General features: G+C 37.9%; 1 protein-coding gene and 1 long non-coding RNA gene across 7 annotated transcripts in view; one reads left to right on the forward strand and one right to left on the reverse strand.

The window, feature by feature from the left end:
- Window positions 1-20,436, forward strand: part of MTHFD2L (methylenetetrahydrofolate dehydrogenase (NADP+ dependent) 2 like) — a 117,419-nt gene that overhangs the window by 82,353 nt on the left and 14,630 nt on the right. For 2 of the 4 annotated variants that reach the window (XM_020988477.2, XM_020988478.2), the window contains exon 7: window positions 9,187-9,312. In XM_020988477.2, the coding sequence (XP_020844136.1) occupies window positions 9,187-9,312 (126 nt within the window). Of the gene's footprint in view, window positions 1-1,702; window positions 4,418-9,186; window positions 9,313-16,416; window positions 16,506-20,436 lie in introns of those variants that run through there. The other 2 variants (XM_020988475.2, XM_020988480.2) reach the window with 2 other exon arrangements.
- LOC110209789 (uncharacterized) overlaps window positions 1-20,436 on the reverse strand; it is a 58,265-nt gene that overhangs the window by 6,474 nt on the left and 31,355 nt on the right. Inside the window, exons 3-7 of one of the 3 annotated variants that reach the window (XR_013484099.1) lie at window positions 17,522-17,666; window positions 16,226-16,336; window positions 9,206-9,267; window positions 8,452-8,663; window positions 4,322-7,687 (exon numbers count right to left, since the gene is read on the reverse strand). This is a non-coding gene — a long non-coding RNA (uncharacterized LOC110209789). Of the gene's footprint in view, window positions 1-4,321; window positions 7,688-8,451; window positions 8,664-9,205; window positions 9,268-16,225; window positions 16,337-17,521; window positions 17,667-20,436 lie in introns of those variants that run through there. The other 2 variants (XR_013484098.1, XR_002324919.2) reach the window with 2 other exon arrangements.

Raw genomic sequence — 20,436 nt, forward strand, 5'->3', positions numbered from 1 at the left:
CTGCTATTTATTATTAAAGGGTCAGTGAATAAGCTTAACTTTGTTGATATATCTTAATACATGGATGGGAGATACCTTGTTGTGGAAGAGTTCTATAAGGTCATGTCTTGTTCTATAAAGTTAAAATCTTTTTTTTGTAATCAACAAACAATAAGCCCAATGAAATCTTTTATTTTCTCCATATTTCATTCAGTTGTCAGAAGGTAAATATATGGTCTGTTGTTGAATAACATTTGCAAAAGCCAGCTTATTCCCTATTAATACCTTTATGGTATATGCTCTTTATTCATGATTCTCTTAAAGATTTTTGTATAGATGAGAAAGAAGGCACACAAGGTAGTAGTTATTAATGTTTTCTTCTTCCTGTCCCCCTTCTTAAATCAAAAAGGGTCAAGATTTTTTTTCCATTCCTATAGTACCTTCCCCTCTTCTAAATAATTTTTGAATTAGTCCTTCTATGTACTTGAAATTGTATCATTTCCATCCTGGATTGCCTCTGAATAGACTTGATCAAATCTAGTAACTTTTCCCACCTTTGTTCTCTATAGTGCCTTTTCTACTTCCTTTGTTAGCGCCTCAGGGACCATAATGTTACCTTTGGCAGTCGTCTCTCTCCTTCCGGCAGTTAAGTAAAGTACTTCCTGAATAAGGCAATTTCTGAACTCTTTTGGTCTCCTTGTTGCAGCAATTAATTTATGCTGGTTTAACTTCTGGATGAAATTATGTTATTTATATTGTGCATTTCCCATTTTTGATTTTCCATGATTTGTTTAAATAATTCAAGACTAAAGCCTAATAATAATAATTAACAAGAATAATAAGAAACTTTTTTATATTGTCTCATTTCATATTCTCAACAACATTGTAATGTAGGTGCTATTATTATCCTTATGTCACAGATGAGGAAACTGAGGTATAGAGAAAGTAAGTGACTTGCCTAAGGTCACAGAGCTAGTGTCTGAGGCTGTATTTGAACTCAGGTCTTCCTTACTCCAAGTCCACCACTATATCACCTAACTGCCTTCAATTGTAGGCCATATTTATTTTCCATGACTATTTTCTCTTCATGATTACAAATTCTGATCTTTGTTTGAACAAATCAGTGGTCTGACTGTACATAGATGACAGACTATGGTGTAACTCCTGCACTTATAAGTATTTTTTTTTGTCTTTTAAAATGTAGTTGATTTTTTTCTTTTTCCCTTTTTTTGCAATGTTTGGTACTCACCACAGCCTATCCCTACCAATTTTTTAAAATAAAATGCTCATTACACGAAGACACAAGATTTCTACATAAATTACAAGCTTAACTTCTCATTTCTTTCTTCTAGGCCATGTTTTGTTATATAGTTCTTTTTATCCTCACATTTGCCACCTTTGCATCAAAGTAACCAAGAGTCAGAGTGTATGTTGATATGATTTAGAAGGACTTATGAAGTACTTCACATAATTTTTCTACTACTTAGTCATCAACCACTAATGTTAGTGCACAATTATTTTCATGGTGGCCTTTCTGTAAATATATAACATTAGCACTGTAATATATGATGTTCAAATGTCTCATGAAATAACATGTCTTGTACCTTCTGGGTATGTGATAAAATTCACCTTCCCAATTCTTTTCTTTGCTTCTCTATGCAGTACCTGTGAGTTATCCTTCCAGTTACCTGTAATTTCCTTCTTCCATATGTTTCATTTACAGAAAAAAAAATCGTCTTTGATATGACTCAGCTTCTCTGACAATATGTCTACTCATTAATCACTGGAGAAGGATCCAACCTCGAGTACCAATAGTCAAAGTTTGTTGACGATCAAAAAACTCTGTGACTCTTAACATCCTCTGCTCCTTTTCCAAATATTGTGCTGCCATCCTTAAAGAAGCAGAGGGAGTAGTACAAGACTGAAGGCCATTTCTTATTTTTCCCTTTTCCATGGGTTGCCATGGCCAGAAGAGTTTCATCACTAGATGGCCTGCCTACAGTTGATGTGTTTCTCGGTGATTATCTAAGCTGATTGTTGAAATGAGGATTGCTGTTACCAGCTCTGTACTCAAAACCTTCCTGATATGGGGGTGCTTTATGGAAATTTTGCTTTGCTGGTGTGACCTTCAAGAACCCAGGGCCATCTTTAATTATTATTAATTATTATTTGGGATAGTTGGTTACTGTATATTGTAGTGCTCATGATCATTATTTACAGAAAGAGCACCATAAAAAATACTTGCTGCTTATGTAGTGATTCCAGTAAGAGAGGAGAAAGAAGGGGAAGAATGAAAGGAAGCCCTTAATAACCTCCAAATTAAATCATCATATATGTGAACATCAAAGACTTCAGCACAGGGTTAGACTTCTGGAGTTTAAAATGTGTTAGAAAACATGATTATAGAGAAAGAAATGAGGTACATAATAGATGCTTAATAAATGCTAATGTTAACCGGCTGACTGATGAATGCCAATGATTTATAAGTTATATAGATGCTTTACACGTATTCATCCTGATCGCTTTCTTCAGTAAGAGAGTTTGAAATCACTCAATATCACAACAAATGAAATTGGTTGTATTCTAACAGACAAGAAGTGACGAAATAGTATGGGACCATTTCTGAATCCGTTTTCTGGATGCCATCAGACTATTGAATTGTTAGATCAAATATCAAAATGAATCCAAAATTAGAAAAAAGAATAAGCCTGACAATTAAGGAAACTTCAAACTGACCTGTTGGCATAAAAAATGAGAAATGGATATAATAACAGACATTGGCACAGACTGCCAGTATTTCTTAAGGAAATTTAATGACTATAAATCACTCACATTTTAAAAGAATTTTTGTTACAAGGCATGGCTTGCAAAATACAGGAGGAGGAAGAAATATATTTTGAAAATTTACAAAAAAAAATTAAAAAAATAATAAATCAGTAATCACAACATGGAGATCAAAAGACCTAGAAACAACATTAGTCAGCAAACACCTGATTTTCTTTCCAAGCATATTTGGCAGCTAAGGGCAGCGCTGGTTTGTAAAGGGAAACATTTGCAAATGATATTCTGAAATAGACTACATGAGATCATAAATTTAGAGTTGGAGGTCATCTTGTCCGATACATCCTCATTTTAAAGATGATTCATTAAGTCGTGGAAAGGTTACATAGGTCACATAGATATAAAATAGCATATCCAGAGCAGCATGCTTTCTACTGTGCTATTCCCCCATATGCCAAATCTTTATGTTGGCATATTTGACTCGAGGCTATAGAGAATACAAAGTCATTCCATAGGTTTTTATTTTTGTTGACAGTTAAGCGCACACACACACACACACACACACACACATACACACACACACACACATTTGACTCAGTAAAACATCTTGAGCACTCCAACAAGGTGTTGGAATCATGTAAGATTCCTTGGAAGATATTACAGCTCTTATATGTACAGGCTTATGTAAAATGAGGAGATTGTAGTAAATAGCCTTTAAGGTGTCTTACAGCTCTGAATCTACGATCCTAGAATTATCTGATTTCTCCATCATGAGAGGTGAGAAACTCATAATACAAATACAAGAGAGATCACTAAAAGAAAGGGAGGTCTTCTAGATGCTCCTGTCTGTAAGCGTTTTTGTGCTAATTGTGTCAAGCTTTGGAATTGGCAAAGTCTCCTAGATGACAACTACAATCCAATTTAGCTCAACTATACACGGAGGAAAACAAATCAAGGGTACATAGAATTCCCGTTCTCTAGACTATGATGTGCCTTTTTGTGGTAGCCTCTTGACTAGATCAATCAGATTTGTAGAGGGGTACACTGGGAAGTCTAGGGCAAACTCAGGTAAAGGGACAAACATTGGTGGAGGAAGGAAGAATTGACAAAGCATAGGAAGGCAATTGAAGATCTCACAAATAAACCGGAAGCCACTGGACCCTGCCCACAGTGGGGTCAGGAGCAAGCAAAAACACCAATCAATAATGAGACATTTGAAGCCAGATTTCAGTTTTGGCCTATCAAGACAGAGATGAAGGACAAGATTGGGAGAAATGAAGCAACAGATAAATGATATTAAAGTTTAGATGAAATGATGGAAAGGAGGAAAAATAGCTTAGAACAGAAGGTAGAATGCATGACTCAAATTGTGGAGTCCCTGGGGAAAAAAAAATAGAATGAACCAAATTCACTAACTGCAATAGACAACAAGGAGCATTAGTTATAGTTATACGTAAAAAATAGTAATCAGTTCCAGCCCAATGAAATACACAATGGAAACTTTTTAAAAGTTTATATCTGTTTTTACGTGTAATATAATGACAAAGAATAAGAAAAATCCGTTTCTGATTCAAGTTTCTTACAAAGAAATAGAATAAGTGTAGAAAGCAAACTTTCAAGAAGACTGAATATTGCAATAAAGATAAGCCTACACTGATGGTATGTTGGAAATGCTGTTATTTTTTTAAATATTTTAGCAGCATATGCTAAACTGTCTCCTCTTTCTTTAAATCTTCATACATCTACTGGTAGATGCAGAAAGTTTTAATGTCTTATTGGCAAATTTATATGGTCACATAACAAATAAAATATAGTTAGATAACTTGGAGAATTATCTAAAATCAGAAATAATTTAAATGTGAGGTTGTTGAGCCTTGCAATAGTTTTCAACAGCTGCACTAAAATAGTTGAAAAAACAGCCTCTAAAAACAGCTTTAGTCACCCATGCTTTGTAATTTGACCACCAAAGAACTGGAAATAATTGTAGATTCTTAGAGCATAAGGTCTTCAGGACTAAGAAACAAGCATTGATTTAAAATTCCATTTAGCATCCCCAATAAAAGTGTTGGATGATCCTTAAACACTGTAAATCCAAGTTGAGTTTTTTCCTTAGAAAAGTAAATTTTGGAATGTATCCTTACCCAGAATAAATCCATTTCATCTCCATTAAAATTTGTTGGTCAGTGTATTCACCTTTTTTATTATTTTTTTTCAAAGCATTGGGGTATTTAGCTGCATCTCCAAAAATTTTAACGTTATACAAGTGAACTCGATTTTAAAGTTATGCAACCAAGCAGCTCTTCCAGTAAAGGTTTCTTCCCTATTTACTTCATCTTTCACTGATAAACTTAAAAGATTTAGTCTCAATGGTTGCCATGCTAAGAGAAATATATTTTTATTTCATTCTTAAGTCAACAGCTTTGTATTTCACCCGCTCATTTTATAATGTTCCATGTAATAGCTTCAGGCTTTCTGACAGCTCATGCTGTCTTAGAGTTACTATGACCATGTTAATACTGTTCAGTTACAGCATATAATCTTTGTACTAATATAATAACCAGTCTCTTATTTTTTGAGCTGGCAATGCTTCCATATGAATTATCCTTTGTTTTGTCCATTTCATTAAGGTCTCTTTTATGATGGTATGGAGATCTTCAGCTTGACTTTCTGACACACCTCTCGAGCCTTATCTTATACTACTCTTCTTGTTCCTACCTTACCTCTACCTAAAGGAATCATACCCTTACCTGAGGGTACTCTGCCCAAAGGAATATAAATTTTGATCACTAAAACCGCAAAAGATATCTTGGGGTTTATGGGCTAGATTTCTTTCATAAGGCTCATGCTTTAAACCCAAATCATTCTGGATCTCATTGATTGGCCAACAATAGGTCCCATGCCAAGCCTCATGTGGTCATTATTTCGGCTCTGATGGCTCTGAGTAAGTGTAAATATTTCCATTTTGGCCAGAAAACCTGAGGATCTTCCCCTCCCAGATTGATATTTTTTTTTGTCTAGGTGAAAAAGGCCATTCTTTGCCTCATTTTTTACCTAGCTTTAATCATTGAATGGGCATAGCCTCAAACTAACTGAGACCTGGAAAAGACCTTAGCTTAAAAAGGCCAAGGTCTCCCATTGCATCCAGGGCCATCTCTAGTCATCCTGATCTATATCTTGCTACTGGACTCAGATGACTCTGGAGGAGGGAGTGAGGTTGGTGACTGCACGCCCTGCCTCACTTAAATCCAATTAATTAGCTCGCAAGTCATGACATCACCTTCCTGATGTCATGGTCCTCTTCAAGATCAAAGGATAAACAAAACAGCTGCAGCAGCACATGGCATCCACATATAACAATAGGAAAGTGCAGACCCACCTTCAATGAGCTCACAAGTATCACATCAATTAGATTTTGGCTCACGTTCAATGCAACCTGGTATTATTTTATGATTTCCACTAAATCATATTTTGCATTGTTCAAACTTGATTTAATCGTGACCTAGCTATAGTTAGCCAGTCAACAAGCATGTATTAAGCTCTTACTATATTCCAGTCTCTGTGCTAAGCACTAGAAATACAAATACTGGAGAAATAAAAATCTCTACCTTCAAGGAACTTACATTCTAATATGGGAAGACAACATGAGAGGTGCAAGGCCATGGTAGAGAAAGTCTGGAGTGCAGCCTCTAGAAGAATGAGCTGTATGCAGGATAAATTGGAGATGACCTCATAAGGAAGGCACTAAAATTAAGGAGGATTGAGAAAGGCTTATTTGCAGAAGGTGGGACTGTAGCTGAGACATAAAGGAAGCCAGGGAATCTGGGAGGTGGAGTTGAGGAGGAAGAGCATTCCAGGCATGGAGGGGCAGGCAGTAAAAATACCTGGTGTCAGGAGATAGTGTCTTTTAAGGAACAGCAAGGAGCCCAATGTCCTTGGATCCCAGAGTGCATAGAGGAGAGTGAGGTGTAAGAAGACTGGAAGGTAGGAAGGACCAGGGCTTTAAAGGGCAATGAGAGGATTTTATATTGATCTTCTAGGCCTTGGTTGACCTGGTTTGAATACTGTGGCGCCAGTACCACACTAGTTGGCACTGTGCGGGCTATTTGCTAGTTACTGCCATTGACTGGTGCTTCCAAGGTCCTCAACTTGGGTTTTTCTTCTCTCTTGCTGCTACAGGACATTGTGAGATACATCCCTGACCATCTCTGGCCATGCTGGCAGGTTACTGTACTGGTGCTGGCTTTGCTGGAAGGGTTCCCAGCTGACATTTTGTGCAGTTTTAGGATGGAAGAAGTCGTTATAGCTTCTCATTCAATTTCTTGATTGTCATTCACTCTTGTGTGAACTTCAGATTTTTTCTGGGGTAGGTATGTGGGAATTTGGAGCTCTATCTCCTGTTACAGAAGTAACTAGGTGATACAGTAGATAAGAATGCTTGACTTGGATTCAGGAAGCCCTGAGTTCACATCCTACTTCTTTCATTTACTAGATGTGTGTTGTTGAGCAAGTCACTTAACCTTTATCTGCCTCAATTTCTTCATCTGTAAAGTGAGGATAATAATAGTATCTACCTTCCAAGGTTGTTGTGAGGAAAAAATGAAATAATATTTCTAAATCACTTTGCAAATCATAAAACAATATATAATTTATTGTTGTTATTATTATTAATTGTTGTTGTCCATCTTGGCAGGAAGTCCTCCCATGCTGTTTCCCATAACAAAGGTAGTATTGATTTGATTACTGGCTCTACAACAGGAGTCAGTGTGGCAGGGGAGCAGATGTTTATGATGGTTAGGCACTGTTTTCTTGGGGGATGTGACGCGTCCTTAGATGAGCCTTTACTCATTCACCCATTGGCACATGTGGACAGTGAGACACCATCCGGCAGGCAGCTTTCCACCATTCCAGTTAACAGCTCACTTTTAGGCTTTGGGTTAAAGTTAGAAATGGAATTAGGGTTAGGGTTGGGGTTACAAAGCAGTCTCCTCACAAAAGCTCTGTGAGATAGGTATAGGAGGTAGTGCAGTGGATAGAGAGTTAGAATTACAGCAGGAATAACTGGCTTCAAATCCCATCCCTAATATTTCATTTATTGGCTCCATGGCCCTAAACAAGTTGCTGTACATTTTTGAGCCTCAGTTTCCTTATCTGTAAAATGGGAAATGTAGGGGTTGAACTCAATGACCTCCAGGGTCCCTTCCAGCTCTAATTCCAAGATACTATGATTATTATCCTCATTTGACAATGAAGAAAATAAAATGTCGTGTGTGTGTGTGTGTGTGTGTGTGTGTGTGTGTGTGTGTGTGTGTGTTTTGCTGTATTATAGTCATTTGTACTGGAAGGTTTACTTGGCACCTAAAGTGGGATAATGTAAACAAAGCCTACTCTATGATGACTTCTGTTCCATCAACTGAATTTATGAAATGTTGGACAGGCCAGTACTTTACGTTTTTGGTGATCTCTGGTAAATAATGGTCTTTTTTAGGAAGTAGAAAAGTGATCACTTACTATTTTAGGGACAGATACAAAAATGGTGATGAGAAATAAAGGAAGCTAAGGAAAATAGCCAAGCAGATTAGAAATTGGTATTGAAAACCTTGAGCTATGTTGGGATGCATACCTGAATTATGCATCTGAGAGGCTTTGACTCATTTCTGAATGTACCCCAACTTGACCCCATTGCATACTTACACACATACATCTTCCATGCCTCCATGGGACAAGTAGACAAAGGTGCTAACTTGGCAAAGTTGGGGAAGGATAGGATGGGTAGTGACTTCCACAGTGGTGAAACTATGCCTCTTTGGACCCTCAGCCATGACAACAACCATACCTCCTACCTTCTCATCCCAGCTTGTCTGCCAAGTCACCCTGGAAAGCAAGGTTTATACCACTGCCATTTTCTATAAAAAGATTAGAAAAGTATATGGGAAATTGTACTCTCTGTAGAATGCTGCTGGTATTTCCCATAATTAAGTTAGAAAAATATCTGGGAAATTGCCCTGTTTTATAGAACACTTGCATTCGGGGACAAAACTTTGATAGAAATGTAAAGAAAACATAGTTTTCATTGTAGTCAGCTTTTTAGGAATGCCCCAATTCTACAAAGAGGGGCATGCCTCCCTACAAAGACTATACCATAAAGATGCTCCTTTCTAGGCTATAAATTAAATTGTGTTTATGCTTTAGAGTGTTATGCTACCACTTTGAGTATTACCAAAGTTTTTTCATTAAAATTTACTTCACCAGTTCAATTTACCACCATGAAAAGTAACCTATACATTAAATCTCCTTTTATTGGAACAGCTATTTAAAGCATCATATTCTATGAATTAAAAAAAAACATACATCAAAAGCACTTTCTATTTTAATTGAAAACAAAGCCTAAATTAGCTTTATTTTTGCAACTGTGTATTTTTATTGCAGGTATTCCAAAGATGATTACCTCAGATATGGTGAAAGAAGGTGCTGCTGTAATTGATGTGGGTATCAACCATATCCATGACCCTGTAACAGGAAGGACAAAATTAGTAGGAGATGTCGACTTTGAAGGTAATAAGCAGAATAAATCTCTTCTGCATGGGAGGGACAGTAAAGGTTCTGCTTTGTACTATTTGATAATCAATCAAAGTAGAGCTTTATTGAATGAAAGCACCAGCCCAAAATTCTTCTCTGATTGGAGAGGGAAAACACTATATATAAATATTTTTGAATGGTTTTAAAGTTAACACAATATATTTGTTACTAAGATAAATATGACTTTGCCTAATTAACCCATTTCTAATAAGATTATGGAATGAAGATGTGTGTCATTCTATTTTTCTTAAAAGAAATAAAGAAGAGATATGGTTGAGTGTAAATACTACCAATCCTGCCACTGGAGAACTTGGACTTGAGTCCTAGCATTGACATTTACTAACCACATGACTCTAGTCAAAGCATTTAACTTCTCAGACTCAGTTTTCCCAGCCTGTTTCTGGGCCAGGCTGGACTGAGACCCATCTGGTAGTTTAGATTCACAATTTCAATAAAATGTGACTAGCATTTAACAAGAGCAGGTTATTAGGCTTGGACTGTGATTATCAGATAGCTGATAATGAAAGAATATGCCAGGATAGTGGTAATGGAAACAGAGAGGAGAAAATAGATACAAGAGGTATTCAGGATATGTCATAGCTAGGATTAAGTAACCAGATAGGGGGTAGAGGGGAGAGAGAGAGAGAGAGAGAGAGAGAGAGAGAGAGAGAGAGAGAGAGAGAGAGAGAGAGAAGAGAAGAGAAGAGAAGAGAAGGAAGGAAGGGAAGGGAAGGAAGGGAAGGAAGGAAGGGAAGGGAAGGGAAGGAAGGGAAGGGAAGGGAAGGGAGAGGAGGGAAGGAGGGAGGGAGGGGAGGGGAGGGGAGGGAGGGAGGGAGGGAGGGGAGGGGGAGGGGAGGGAGGGAGAGGAGGGAGGGGAGGGAGGGGAGGGGAGGGGAGGAGGGGAGAGGAGGGGAGAGGAGAGGAAAAGAAAAGAGAAAAGAGATGAATTCAAGACTATTAACATTGGAGACCAAGTATAGCATGGTGGTGCCATAGAAACAGTGAAGTCAGAAGAAGGAAGGGATTTAGGCATAAAGGATAATACACTTGTTTTGAGACGGCTTAAGATAAAAATGCTTACGGTATAGGCCTAGGCATGGACTATTTTCTGAGGAGTGGCCTAGCTAAATTGTCCCCCCAAAATTGTCTATCACTTAAAGATTTGTTTGGCCACAGCAACTCAAGAAGGCCATCACTAAAGGGTGAAGGGTTCCCAATCTGTGCTCATGGGGAGTTAGGGGTGAGACTACCCCATCGTGATGGTATAGTGTGTTTTTGAGGTATAAAAGTAAGAGGAAGGCCAAGGAGAGAAAGAAAACAAAGTACAGAGGCTGCATAGTATAGGGAAGTGAGCGCTAGATTTGGAGTCAGAAGTCTTAGGTTCAAATTAGGGCTCTGTACGACCTGGGGCAAGTTACTCCACCTCATGGTCAATAGTTCTTTATCTATTAAGTAAGGGTGTTGGACCAGAGGACATACAGCTTCATTTGTGGCTCTAAACCTGTGATTTTGTACCCAAGGTCAAGTTACTCTTTAATTCAGCTGATTTCAAGTTCAAAGCTATTCATTCATACTCCCAGCATAAGTGTGAAAGAACACATCTGTATAAGGAGGAATAACAGACAAAATAGGCATCCCTGTAGGCCTAACTACTCACCTGGGATGAGTTGCTGAGGGCCTGAAGCACTCCTTGTTAAGGGTGAAATGTCTTTTGTGTCTGTGATTATTTGGAAGAAGTTGGACAATTCCTAGGGAGGGTTTTGGGGAAAGGAGGGGGATATCACTTTTGCAGATGGATTTGGGGGCACTATGATAACCCTAATGAGCTGTGCCTTCTGTGCCACCAGAATGAGAAGCCAACCGGTATTGCGTGGCCCGTGGTATGTGTATTTAATACCTCTGATGTAGAACATGGTACTTGAACTAAGCTAAATATAAGTAAATAATTGAGTAGGAGTAGCTAGGTGGCACTATAGTGGATAGAGTGTCTGGCCTAAAGTCATAAAGACCGCTCTTCCTGAGTTCAAATCTGGCCTCAGATCATGACTAGCTGTATGACTCTAGGCATCACTTAACCCAGTTTGCCTCAGTTTCCTCATCTGTGAAATGAGCTGGAGAAAGAAATGGCAAACCACTTCAGTATCTTTGTCAAGAAAACCTCATATGAGGTCACAAAGAGTTGGACATGACTGCAGTGACACAACAACAAAGTATTGAGTAGTGCTGTTGTAAAAGAACATGTCCCAACACAAATAAATAGCAATGTGGAATAAGGGAATTCTTAGGTTCATCAGTCACATTTTAAAGTTGGAAGGGCCCTCACAACACATCCGGCCCAAGGCACAGCTGATCAAGAATGTACAATACAAGTGAGGAGCAGTCAGTCTTTCTTTAAGACTTAGTTTCCCTCAAAACTCAGGTCGAGAACCAACTGGTGTTTGGCACATAGTAGGCATTTTGCATGTGCTTGTTGACTTGAGTTCACCTTCCACGTGAGGCCTTTCTTAATCCATACCAGTGGCTACTATCTTTTCCCTCAAATTACCTTGAATTTATTGCGTGCATTTTGCACATTCCTACAGATGTGTTGTCTCCCCCAAAAGCTCCTCCAAGGCAGAGATTATTTAATTTTTGTCTTTGCACCCTGGTACCTACCACAATTACTGGCATATAGCAGGTGCTTAATAAATGTTTGTTGATTGATTGGTTGACTTTCAGTGGCAAGGAGCCCAATATCTTCTGAAGCAGTCCCTTCTACTATATATATATAGCTCTAATTGTGAGGCAGTATTTTTACCCATTACTCCTAGCTCAGCTCTTTAGAGCCAATCAGTAGTCTAATCAAGAATTGGGGCTCTAAGAATCTAGAATAAAGGTCCACAATGTAAGACAAATCTAGAGAACCTTGAAAAGGTCCAATAGACCTAGAAGAGACTTTAGAAGACTTCCTAAAGTACAGGGGTGGGGAACCATTGGCTCCTGTTTAGAGGCTGATGAACTTCTTGAGGGTTTATAGTAACAGTCCAAGAGGTTGGCACTAAAAATTCTTTAATGGTGCATCAAGCAGTACATAATTGTAAAGAATATTATGAGTAGCATATTCAATCACATTTTTTAATTATTGAAAGGGGTTCATGGCACACAAATGTTGGGAATCATTGGTCATTTCTGTTTTTCTTCTCCCTGCTACTTTCCCAATATTCACAAATGAAAAAACTCAAAACTGAAGCCCAGAGGTATAAAGGGACTGGCCCAAAGTCATAGAGCTAATTTGTTAAAATGTTAGAAAATAAGTAAAGAAAGCATAAAATTTGGGTGATTCCATATGGAAAACAAAATTTTCAAGTATATGAAAGTAGATAGTGGTAGTAAACAGATGTTCCCACTTTCCATTAATTGGACATATTACTAGAATTGAATTTACAACTGGAGACATTTCAATGAAGGTGCACCATAATCATGGCAACTTCCACAAGCTCTCAGATTTTTAATTTGGGGGTGGGGAAGAAGAGGGAGGGAGATGAGTTCAAGGTTAGCCTATGAACCAAGGTCTGAGCCAAAAAATTTACTTCATAGATAGGAGGCATCTAGCAACCTGGAAGGGAGGAGTTAGTAATTAGCAAATGCTTTAAGCCTGACTTAATTTTTCAAATCCTGTACAGAAAGCAAGCATACAGTGCTGTGGGGGTGGAGGTAAACCCTCAGAAGTCATATGAGGAGAGATCAGTGCACAGGCACAAAATTATTGCCTAGGCACTGAGGTGTCACTGCCCACATGGCATACAGAGGGCTGGCTATCAACAGATAGTGTATGCTTTCCAATACCAAAATCCTGAAGAGGCGGACAAGAAAAGTACAAAGAATCCCCTTTCATTGATCCACCATGGGAATGATAGAAGCAAACGACAAAGTTGGAAAGTGTCTATTTGTAGGGGAAAATTAATGATGGAGGCATTATACTCTAAGGGAAAGAACACTAACTCTGAAGTCAGAGCATGAGGTTCAAATCCCACTTCTGACCTGAAAAAAAGTAATTTTGCTTTCTTAGCCCTTGGTTTTCTCTTCTAAAATATATGGGAGTATTGAACTAGATAAATATCTTCTTCCTGAGACTCAGTTTCCTCATTTATAATATGAGGACTTGGGAGATTTCTGAAGCCAATGTGAGTAACCTTATCCTGCCCTGATAACCACATTCATTCCCATATGGAGACGAAGGGAGCCACATTCAGAAAAACTAAGTGTCGCTATATTCTTATTTCAGATCATTGCTGCATTAGGGCAAAGTAAACTTCGCTTTGTTAACTGTTCAATGACTTGTGAATGTTTCATCTCCTCCCAACCTCCAACTTGAACTGGGTCTCAGTTCACTCATACATCATATATGATGGTGTTGAACTGATGATATCTGAAAATCTTTCCAGCTCTAATTCTATTATGGTTCTATGTCCATTATAAAATTGTTGGGGGGGTTTTTCTGAACCAAAAAGGAAAAATAGGAAATGTGATTTAGATTCTTGTGATATACTCTATACTTATTTCTCTTAGATTTAAAAAGTTAAAACCTTAGACACACACAGAAATTTTATATGAAGACTCCAATACTGTGTATTGGAGCAACTCAAACATTACTTGAGCTGGCTCCCATGGACTGGCACAGTGTCACATGTTTCATTGTCAATGAAGATTAGACCACATTAGTCTGAATATACACTAGCCTGGCACATAGGCTGGAATGAAGTCTCTTTGAAAGGAAGAATATATGAATGACAAATAACAATTAAAAACCATGTTCAGGAGTTAAATAAGCCACACTTTAGGAAAAAGTGTAGTCTATGTTTAAACCAAGAGTCAGGCTTCTCCCATGGGAAATTAACACAGAATATGCCTTGCAGTGTTATGACAAATAATCCCAGGCACCAAGTTTTGCCCATAGTGCCACGGGCCCTTCCCTTTCACCCTGTGGTCTGGCTTGGCAGGCTGTCAGCCTAAGGGCCTGAAACACAGCAAGAGAAGTTTAGGAAAGTCATTGGCAGTCATCCTTAGCTTTTCAGGAGTACACAAGGATACCAAACTCACCCCAAACAAATATAAGACTTGTTCAGCATTTACCAGAAATTCAGTTTTCATTCTATAGTTCTACATGAGGAGGAAGTCCAGTCATGTGATCTAGGTTTCTACCGTGAGAAAGTCATTCCCACTCTTGGCCTCTCAGGAAGTGGCCAGGGTTCTGATAATATCATGTTAACTTCATAACACTACTGGATAAAACATTTCAGTTCACTACACACTATATTTTCTCTCCATCATGTCAACTCCTTAAAATAGGAGTTCTTAATCTGGGGTCCCTGGATAGATTTAAGGGGTCTGTGAACTTGGATGGAGGGAAAAAAAATCACATATTTATCTTCACTGACCTCTAACTGAAATTTAACATTTCCTTAAAATATTTTAAAATATTATTTTGAGAAAGAGTCTGTAAACTTCACCAGACTGCCAAAGAGGTCTATTATACCAAAAAAAGTTTAAAGACCCCTGTCTTAGAGCAACATTCTGCTATAGCACTTCTATAGAATAATGATATGTGAATTGCATCAAGAGAAGTAATGAACATGCCTACATTCATAAAAGTCTTTACAATGTTGAGAACATATGGGAAAGGAGAGAGAAGGGAGAAGGGAATAAGCATTTATTAAGTATCTACTATGTGCCAGGCACTGTGCTTTACTTTTACTTTACAAATATTAACTCATGTGATCCTTTCAACAATGCTATGAATTTAGTGCTGCTATGATCTCGATTTTACAGTTGAGGAAACTGAGGTAGACAAAAGTTAAATGACTCATTATCATCAGTAGTAATGTAATAACATGGTGTCACTGAAGTTTTTCTGTTGTGGTTTTTGTTTTTGTTTTTAGTAATGGAGTGACATAGTTTTGCAATATCAATTTGGCAGCTACATCAAATATTAGAGATGAGAGGGCCTGGAAATTGGAGGGGTCACTAATCAATCAGGAAACTGTTGAAATAATCCCATTCAAAAGTAATGAGGGCCTGAACTAAGACAGAGACTATGTGAATGAAGGAAAGGGGATAAATGTGAGAAGTATTAAGGAAGTAGAATTATCGAAGAACAGAATTTGACAGCTGATAGATATGGGAGGGGGGGTAAGGGAGTGAGAAGGGTCAAGGATAAGTCCAAGATTTTGAACCATTAACTAGAAGGATGGTGGTGCCCTCAAGAGAAGTAGAGAAGTATACAAAAGGGATGGATGTGTGGGAAAATGTGAGTTCTGCTTTGCACGTGTTGAGTTTGAGATGCTGATGGGATAACTATGTGGAGATGTCAGCACAGATATGATAATGAACCCTGATCACCTTTGGAAAAAAACTAGGGATTTTAAGAGGTGGAGGTGAGGAGCAAGTGCATTCTAGGCAGATGGTAGAGCCAATAGAAGAGACAGGATAGAATGCCATGTTAGGGAAACAGCAAATAGGCTGGTTTGGATAGACTGAAGTGTGTGAAAGGGAGCCTAGAATGGTAGATTAGAATTAGACTATGGCAGGCTCAAAATGACAAATGAAGGAGTTTATGTGTGATCCTAGAGGCAATTGAGAGACACTAGAATTTATTAAGCAAGGAAGTGACGTGATCAGAGGTGTGCTTTAGGAAAAATAAATTTGGCAGCTAGATAGAGAATAGATTGGAAAAGGGGAGAGAGTTGAAGCTAGAAGACCAATTAAGAGGCTATTGGAATAATTCATGGGAGTGGTGCTCATGTTAATAAAGAATGGAGTAGATTTGAGAGATATTATGAAAGGGGAATCTATGAGACTCAACAAGTGATTGAATATATGGAAGGAGAGAGAAGAAGGGATCAAGGATTACCTTAGAAGTCGTGACTGCAACAATAGTGAAGCTCTTGAGAGAAATAGGGGAATTCAGAAGACATGAGTGGGAATCAAAGAAATGGAAGCAGTGAGCGTAGATGGCCCTTGCCTGTGAAAAGGAGAAGAGATATATGATAAATTGAGTAAAAGACACAGTCAAATGAAAGTGTTTCATCTTGTTTTTTTTAGAATGGAGGAGATTTAGGCATGTTTTTAGGTGGCAATGGTTAGAAATGTGGAGAACAAGAATGGTTCCTGTACTTATCGTCATGAAATTGGTAGGTTCAACATACATGTTTTGGCCACTTTGAGTTTCCCAGGTTTTTGTTCTTGACCTTCCTTTCTTCTCTCTTCATACTCTCTCAGCTGAACTCATCAGTTCCCATGGATTTAACAATAATTCCTCTGCAGATGACCCTAAATGCCCATCTCCCCCCAGAGCACTAGTCCCAATTCTGTTTGGTATTTAAAGTTCTTCTCAGTCTTGTTCCAGATTTTTAAAAAAAATTAATATTTTTATATCACATTATTTTCTAAATATATCACTCCCCTACCTAGTGAGTTAATGCTTTGTTTGTTTGTTTGTTTTGGCTAGGCAGTGGGGTTAAGTGACTTGCCCAGGGTCACACAGCTAGTAAGTGTTATGTGTCTGAGGCCAGATTTGAACTCAGGTCCTTCTGAATTCAGGGCTGGTGCTCTATCCACTGCGCCACCTAGCTGCCCCGAGTTAAATGCTTTGAAACAAGCAAAAAGAAAACAAAGTTCAGCAAAAATTGACCAAGATATCAACTCACTCTGAAGGAATATACAGTATTGTATATGCACAGTCCCCCACTTCTACAAGTGAAAAGAAAAAGAGAGGGAAGCACACTTTCTCTAGTATTTTCTTGGGCCAAGCCTGTTCATTAAAATTTCACAGTGTCCTGATATTTTTTTAAAAAAACATTCTTTCCATTTGTACTGTCATAAACAACATGTAATTTTTTTCTAGTTCTGCTTAATTCATTCCACACCAATTCACGTGTCATTCCCTACTTCTTCAAATTCCTTATACTCATCTTTTTAAAAAATTTTCATTTTTATGGCACAATAATATCATATTAAAATTATGCATCATAATTCATTTGCCATTCTCCCTTTAATGGACATCTACTTTGTCTCAAGTTCTTTGCTACTCTAAAAAGTGCTCATCCTATCTTTCCAGCCTGATTACACATTATTTACCCTTACACATTCCATGCTCCCCAAACGTACCCCACTGTTCCTCAAATATGACATTCTATCTTCTACTTACATGTCTTTTCAGGGGCTGTCCTTCACGCATAGAATGCTCTTCCTCCTCACCTCTGCTTCTTGGGCCAGTAGTTCCCTTCCAGTTCCAGGTCAAATGTCAGCTACGTTGAGATGCCTTTTTTGATGCTCCAGTTGTTCTGATGCCCCTAGAGTATTTATTTTGTATGTTGTATATACTTACCTGTGAATCTGTGTATCCCAAACTGTGTACAGAGATTCTTAACCTGTGCCCATGAACTTTTCAAAAAATATTTTGGTAACTGCATTGCAATATAATTGGTTTCTTTTAAGTCTGGGTATTTGCATAAGAGTCTCCTTATTGGTGGAAAGAAGGATTACTCAGGGTTCCAGATCTGTATGTGGAGTGGAATTGGCAAGAGCTTGGGAAAGGAGAGTTCTTTTGATTTCAAGCTTTTAGAGAAGACACCCCTGTATGGTTCCAGGCTCTCTTCTGGAGGTACTCAGAGGGAGAAAAATACCCTGGGGAGAAGCTGACATGTAGAGGAACTGACACCTTGAGTATGTCTATATTTACAACTTGCCACATTAGAGATTTTGGAAAATTTTCCCTTGGGTGAGACTGGAAACTCTTTCTTAGTTGATCTGAGATATCTGTCTCATTCCCAGTGGGAGAGCTTATTCATACTATGCATTATGTTATATTCTGCTGTATATAATTTCTTTCATTTCAGGTTGCTAGTGACTTCGATATATGGATTTATTCGCTATTCAATATTTGTGATGGTCTTTGTATAGCATTTGATGGGAAAGGAGCTAAGCCTTTGGCTATAGGTTAGAGCATTTCTTATTTCCTCTAAACTAGCAATACTTGGGAGGGGAGATTAATATAAGAGACAGTGGAGAAAAGAGAGCTCCTAACAGATGATGGTGAGGCTGCTGAATGGACACCAGATACAGAAAAGGTAGGAAGTCCTGTCAGATGTTTGAGAAACAGAGGAGGTATACAGTGAACCTTACTGACTTGCTTGTAGGACTTCCTCTTATAAGCATTTAGCATTAAGTGAACTTTCTTATCATTCACTTCTGTACTTTTTGTTTTTGTTTTTGATTTTTTTTGTTTGTTTGTTGGGGGGGGCAGGATATAGTAATCAGGGTAAGTAATTTACCCAAGGTCACACAGCTAGTCAGTGTAAGGGGCTGTGCTTATCCACTACACCACCTAGTTGCCCCTTTCTTCTCAAGTTTTCTGAGGGAAGCTAGTTCTGTACAGGTGCTAGATGGTGCTGCAGTGGAGAAAGTGCCGGGTCAGGAAGACCTGAGTTCAAATCCAGCCTCAAACACTTACTAGCTGTGTGACACTGGGCAAATGACTTAACCTTGTTTGCCACAGTTTCCTCATCTGTAAAATAAGCTGGAGAAGGAAATGGCAAACCACTCCGGTATCTTTGCCAAGAAAATCCCAAATGGAGTCACACATTGCTGGACACAACTGAAAGTGACTGAACAATAATGAACTAATGAAACAATTCCTTCTGTTTACTCTCAATTACCTGTTATGTACTTAGCTATTTGAATGTTGTCTCCCACATTAGGATGTGAGTTATTTGAAGGCAGGGACTATTTTTGCCTTTTTTTGTATCCCTACCACTTAGCACAGTTTTTGACAAATGGCAAGTGATTAATAATTGTTGACTGACTGACTTTGATATTAAAGTTCAGATTATAAATTATAGGAGAAGAGAAGAAGATACTTTTTCATAGATACGGATAGAGATAGAGGGAGAGTTCTTCACCAAGTAAAGATGGGAAAATAATAATATAATAATAATAACTAGCATTTACACAATAATTTAAGATTTGCTAATTGCTTACTTCTGTCATTTGTGATCAGAAGAGATAGAATGTACAATTCTGATTACATAAAGTTAAAACATTTTTTACACAAATAAAATTAATAGTTATGAAGGAAACAGTTAATTGAGAAAATGATCCTTATCAGGGCAAATTACTTTGATTCTTATATGCAAGATTTATAGGGAGTTTATATACCCATATATACCCATATGTGTATGTACACACATTTGTGTACATACACATATATCAATATATTTCTATTGATATCTAGATAAAGATCAATTTCAATACTGATATAGATATGCAAGAGCCATTATTCAATAGGCAAATAGTCAAAAGACACAAACAAGTAATTTCCAAAAGAAGAAATGCAAGCAAACTATCAGTAGTCTTCTGATGGACAGCTGGATGTAGTTCTGAACTTGGAGTCAGGAAGACCTGAGTTTGAATCCTGATTCAAACATTTATTTCCTACTTGACCCTGAGCAAGTCACTTAACTTCTCCAGCCTCAGTTTCCTCATTTGTAAAATAAGAATAACAATAGTACCTACTCCACGGAGTTGTGAGGATTAAGTGAGATAGCATATTTAAAACATTTTGGAAACAAAGCATTGTGCAAATGTTAGGTGTTTTTATTGTTGTTATATAGGGAAAAAAATGGCCCCAAATCACTGCTAAGCTACAGGCAAATTAAAACAATTCTGATTGATAGATATAACACAGAAAAGTTAAGTGGCAATTATTAGAAGGTCTGTGAGAGGACAGGCACACTATTCCACTGCTGGTAGACCTACAAAGTAGTCCAAACATTCTGAAAGACAATTTAGACCTAGGCTCCAGAAGTCATTAAAATGTGGATAAATTTTAACCCAGAAATACTGCTTTAAGTCATGTACTCCCAAAATAATAGGAGCAATTTTTGTAGCAAGGGAGTTTTAAAAATGGATGCCCATCCACTGGGGAATGGTTGAACAAATTATAGTCTATGCATGTAATGGGATATTATTATACCATAAGCAATGACAAAGGAAATGGATTCAGAGAAATGTGCAAAGACTTGGATGAACTGATTCAGAGTAAAGTGAGTAGAACCAAGAGAA

Source organism: Phascolarctos cinereus, unplaced genomic scaffold, assembly GCF_003287225.1.
Source record: "Phascolarctos cinereus isolate Bilbo 61053 unplaced genomic scaffold, phaCin_HiC Scaffold_9;HRSCAF=440, whole genome shotgun sequence".
NCBI classification, from domain to species: domain Eukaryota; kingdom Metazoa; phylum Chordata; class Mammalia; order Diprotodontia; family Phascolarctidae; genus Phascolarctos; species Phascolarctos cinereus.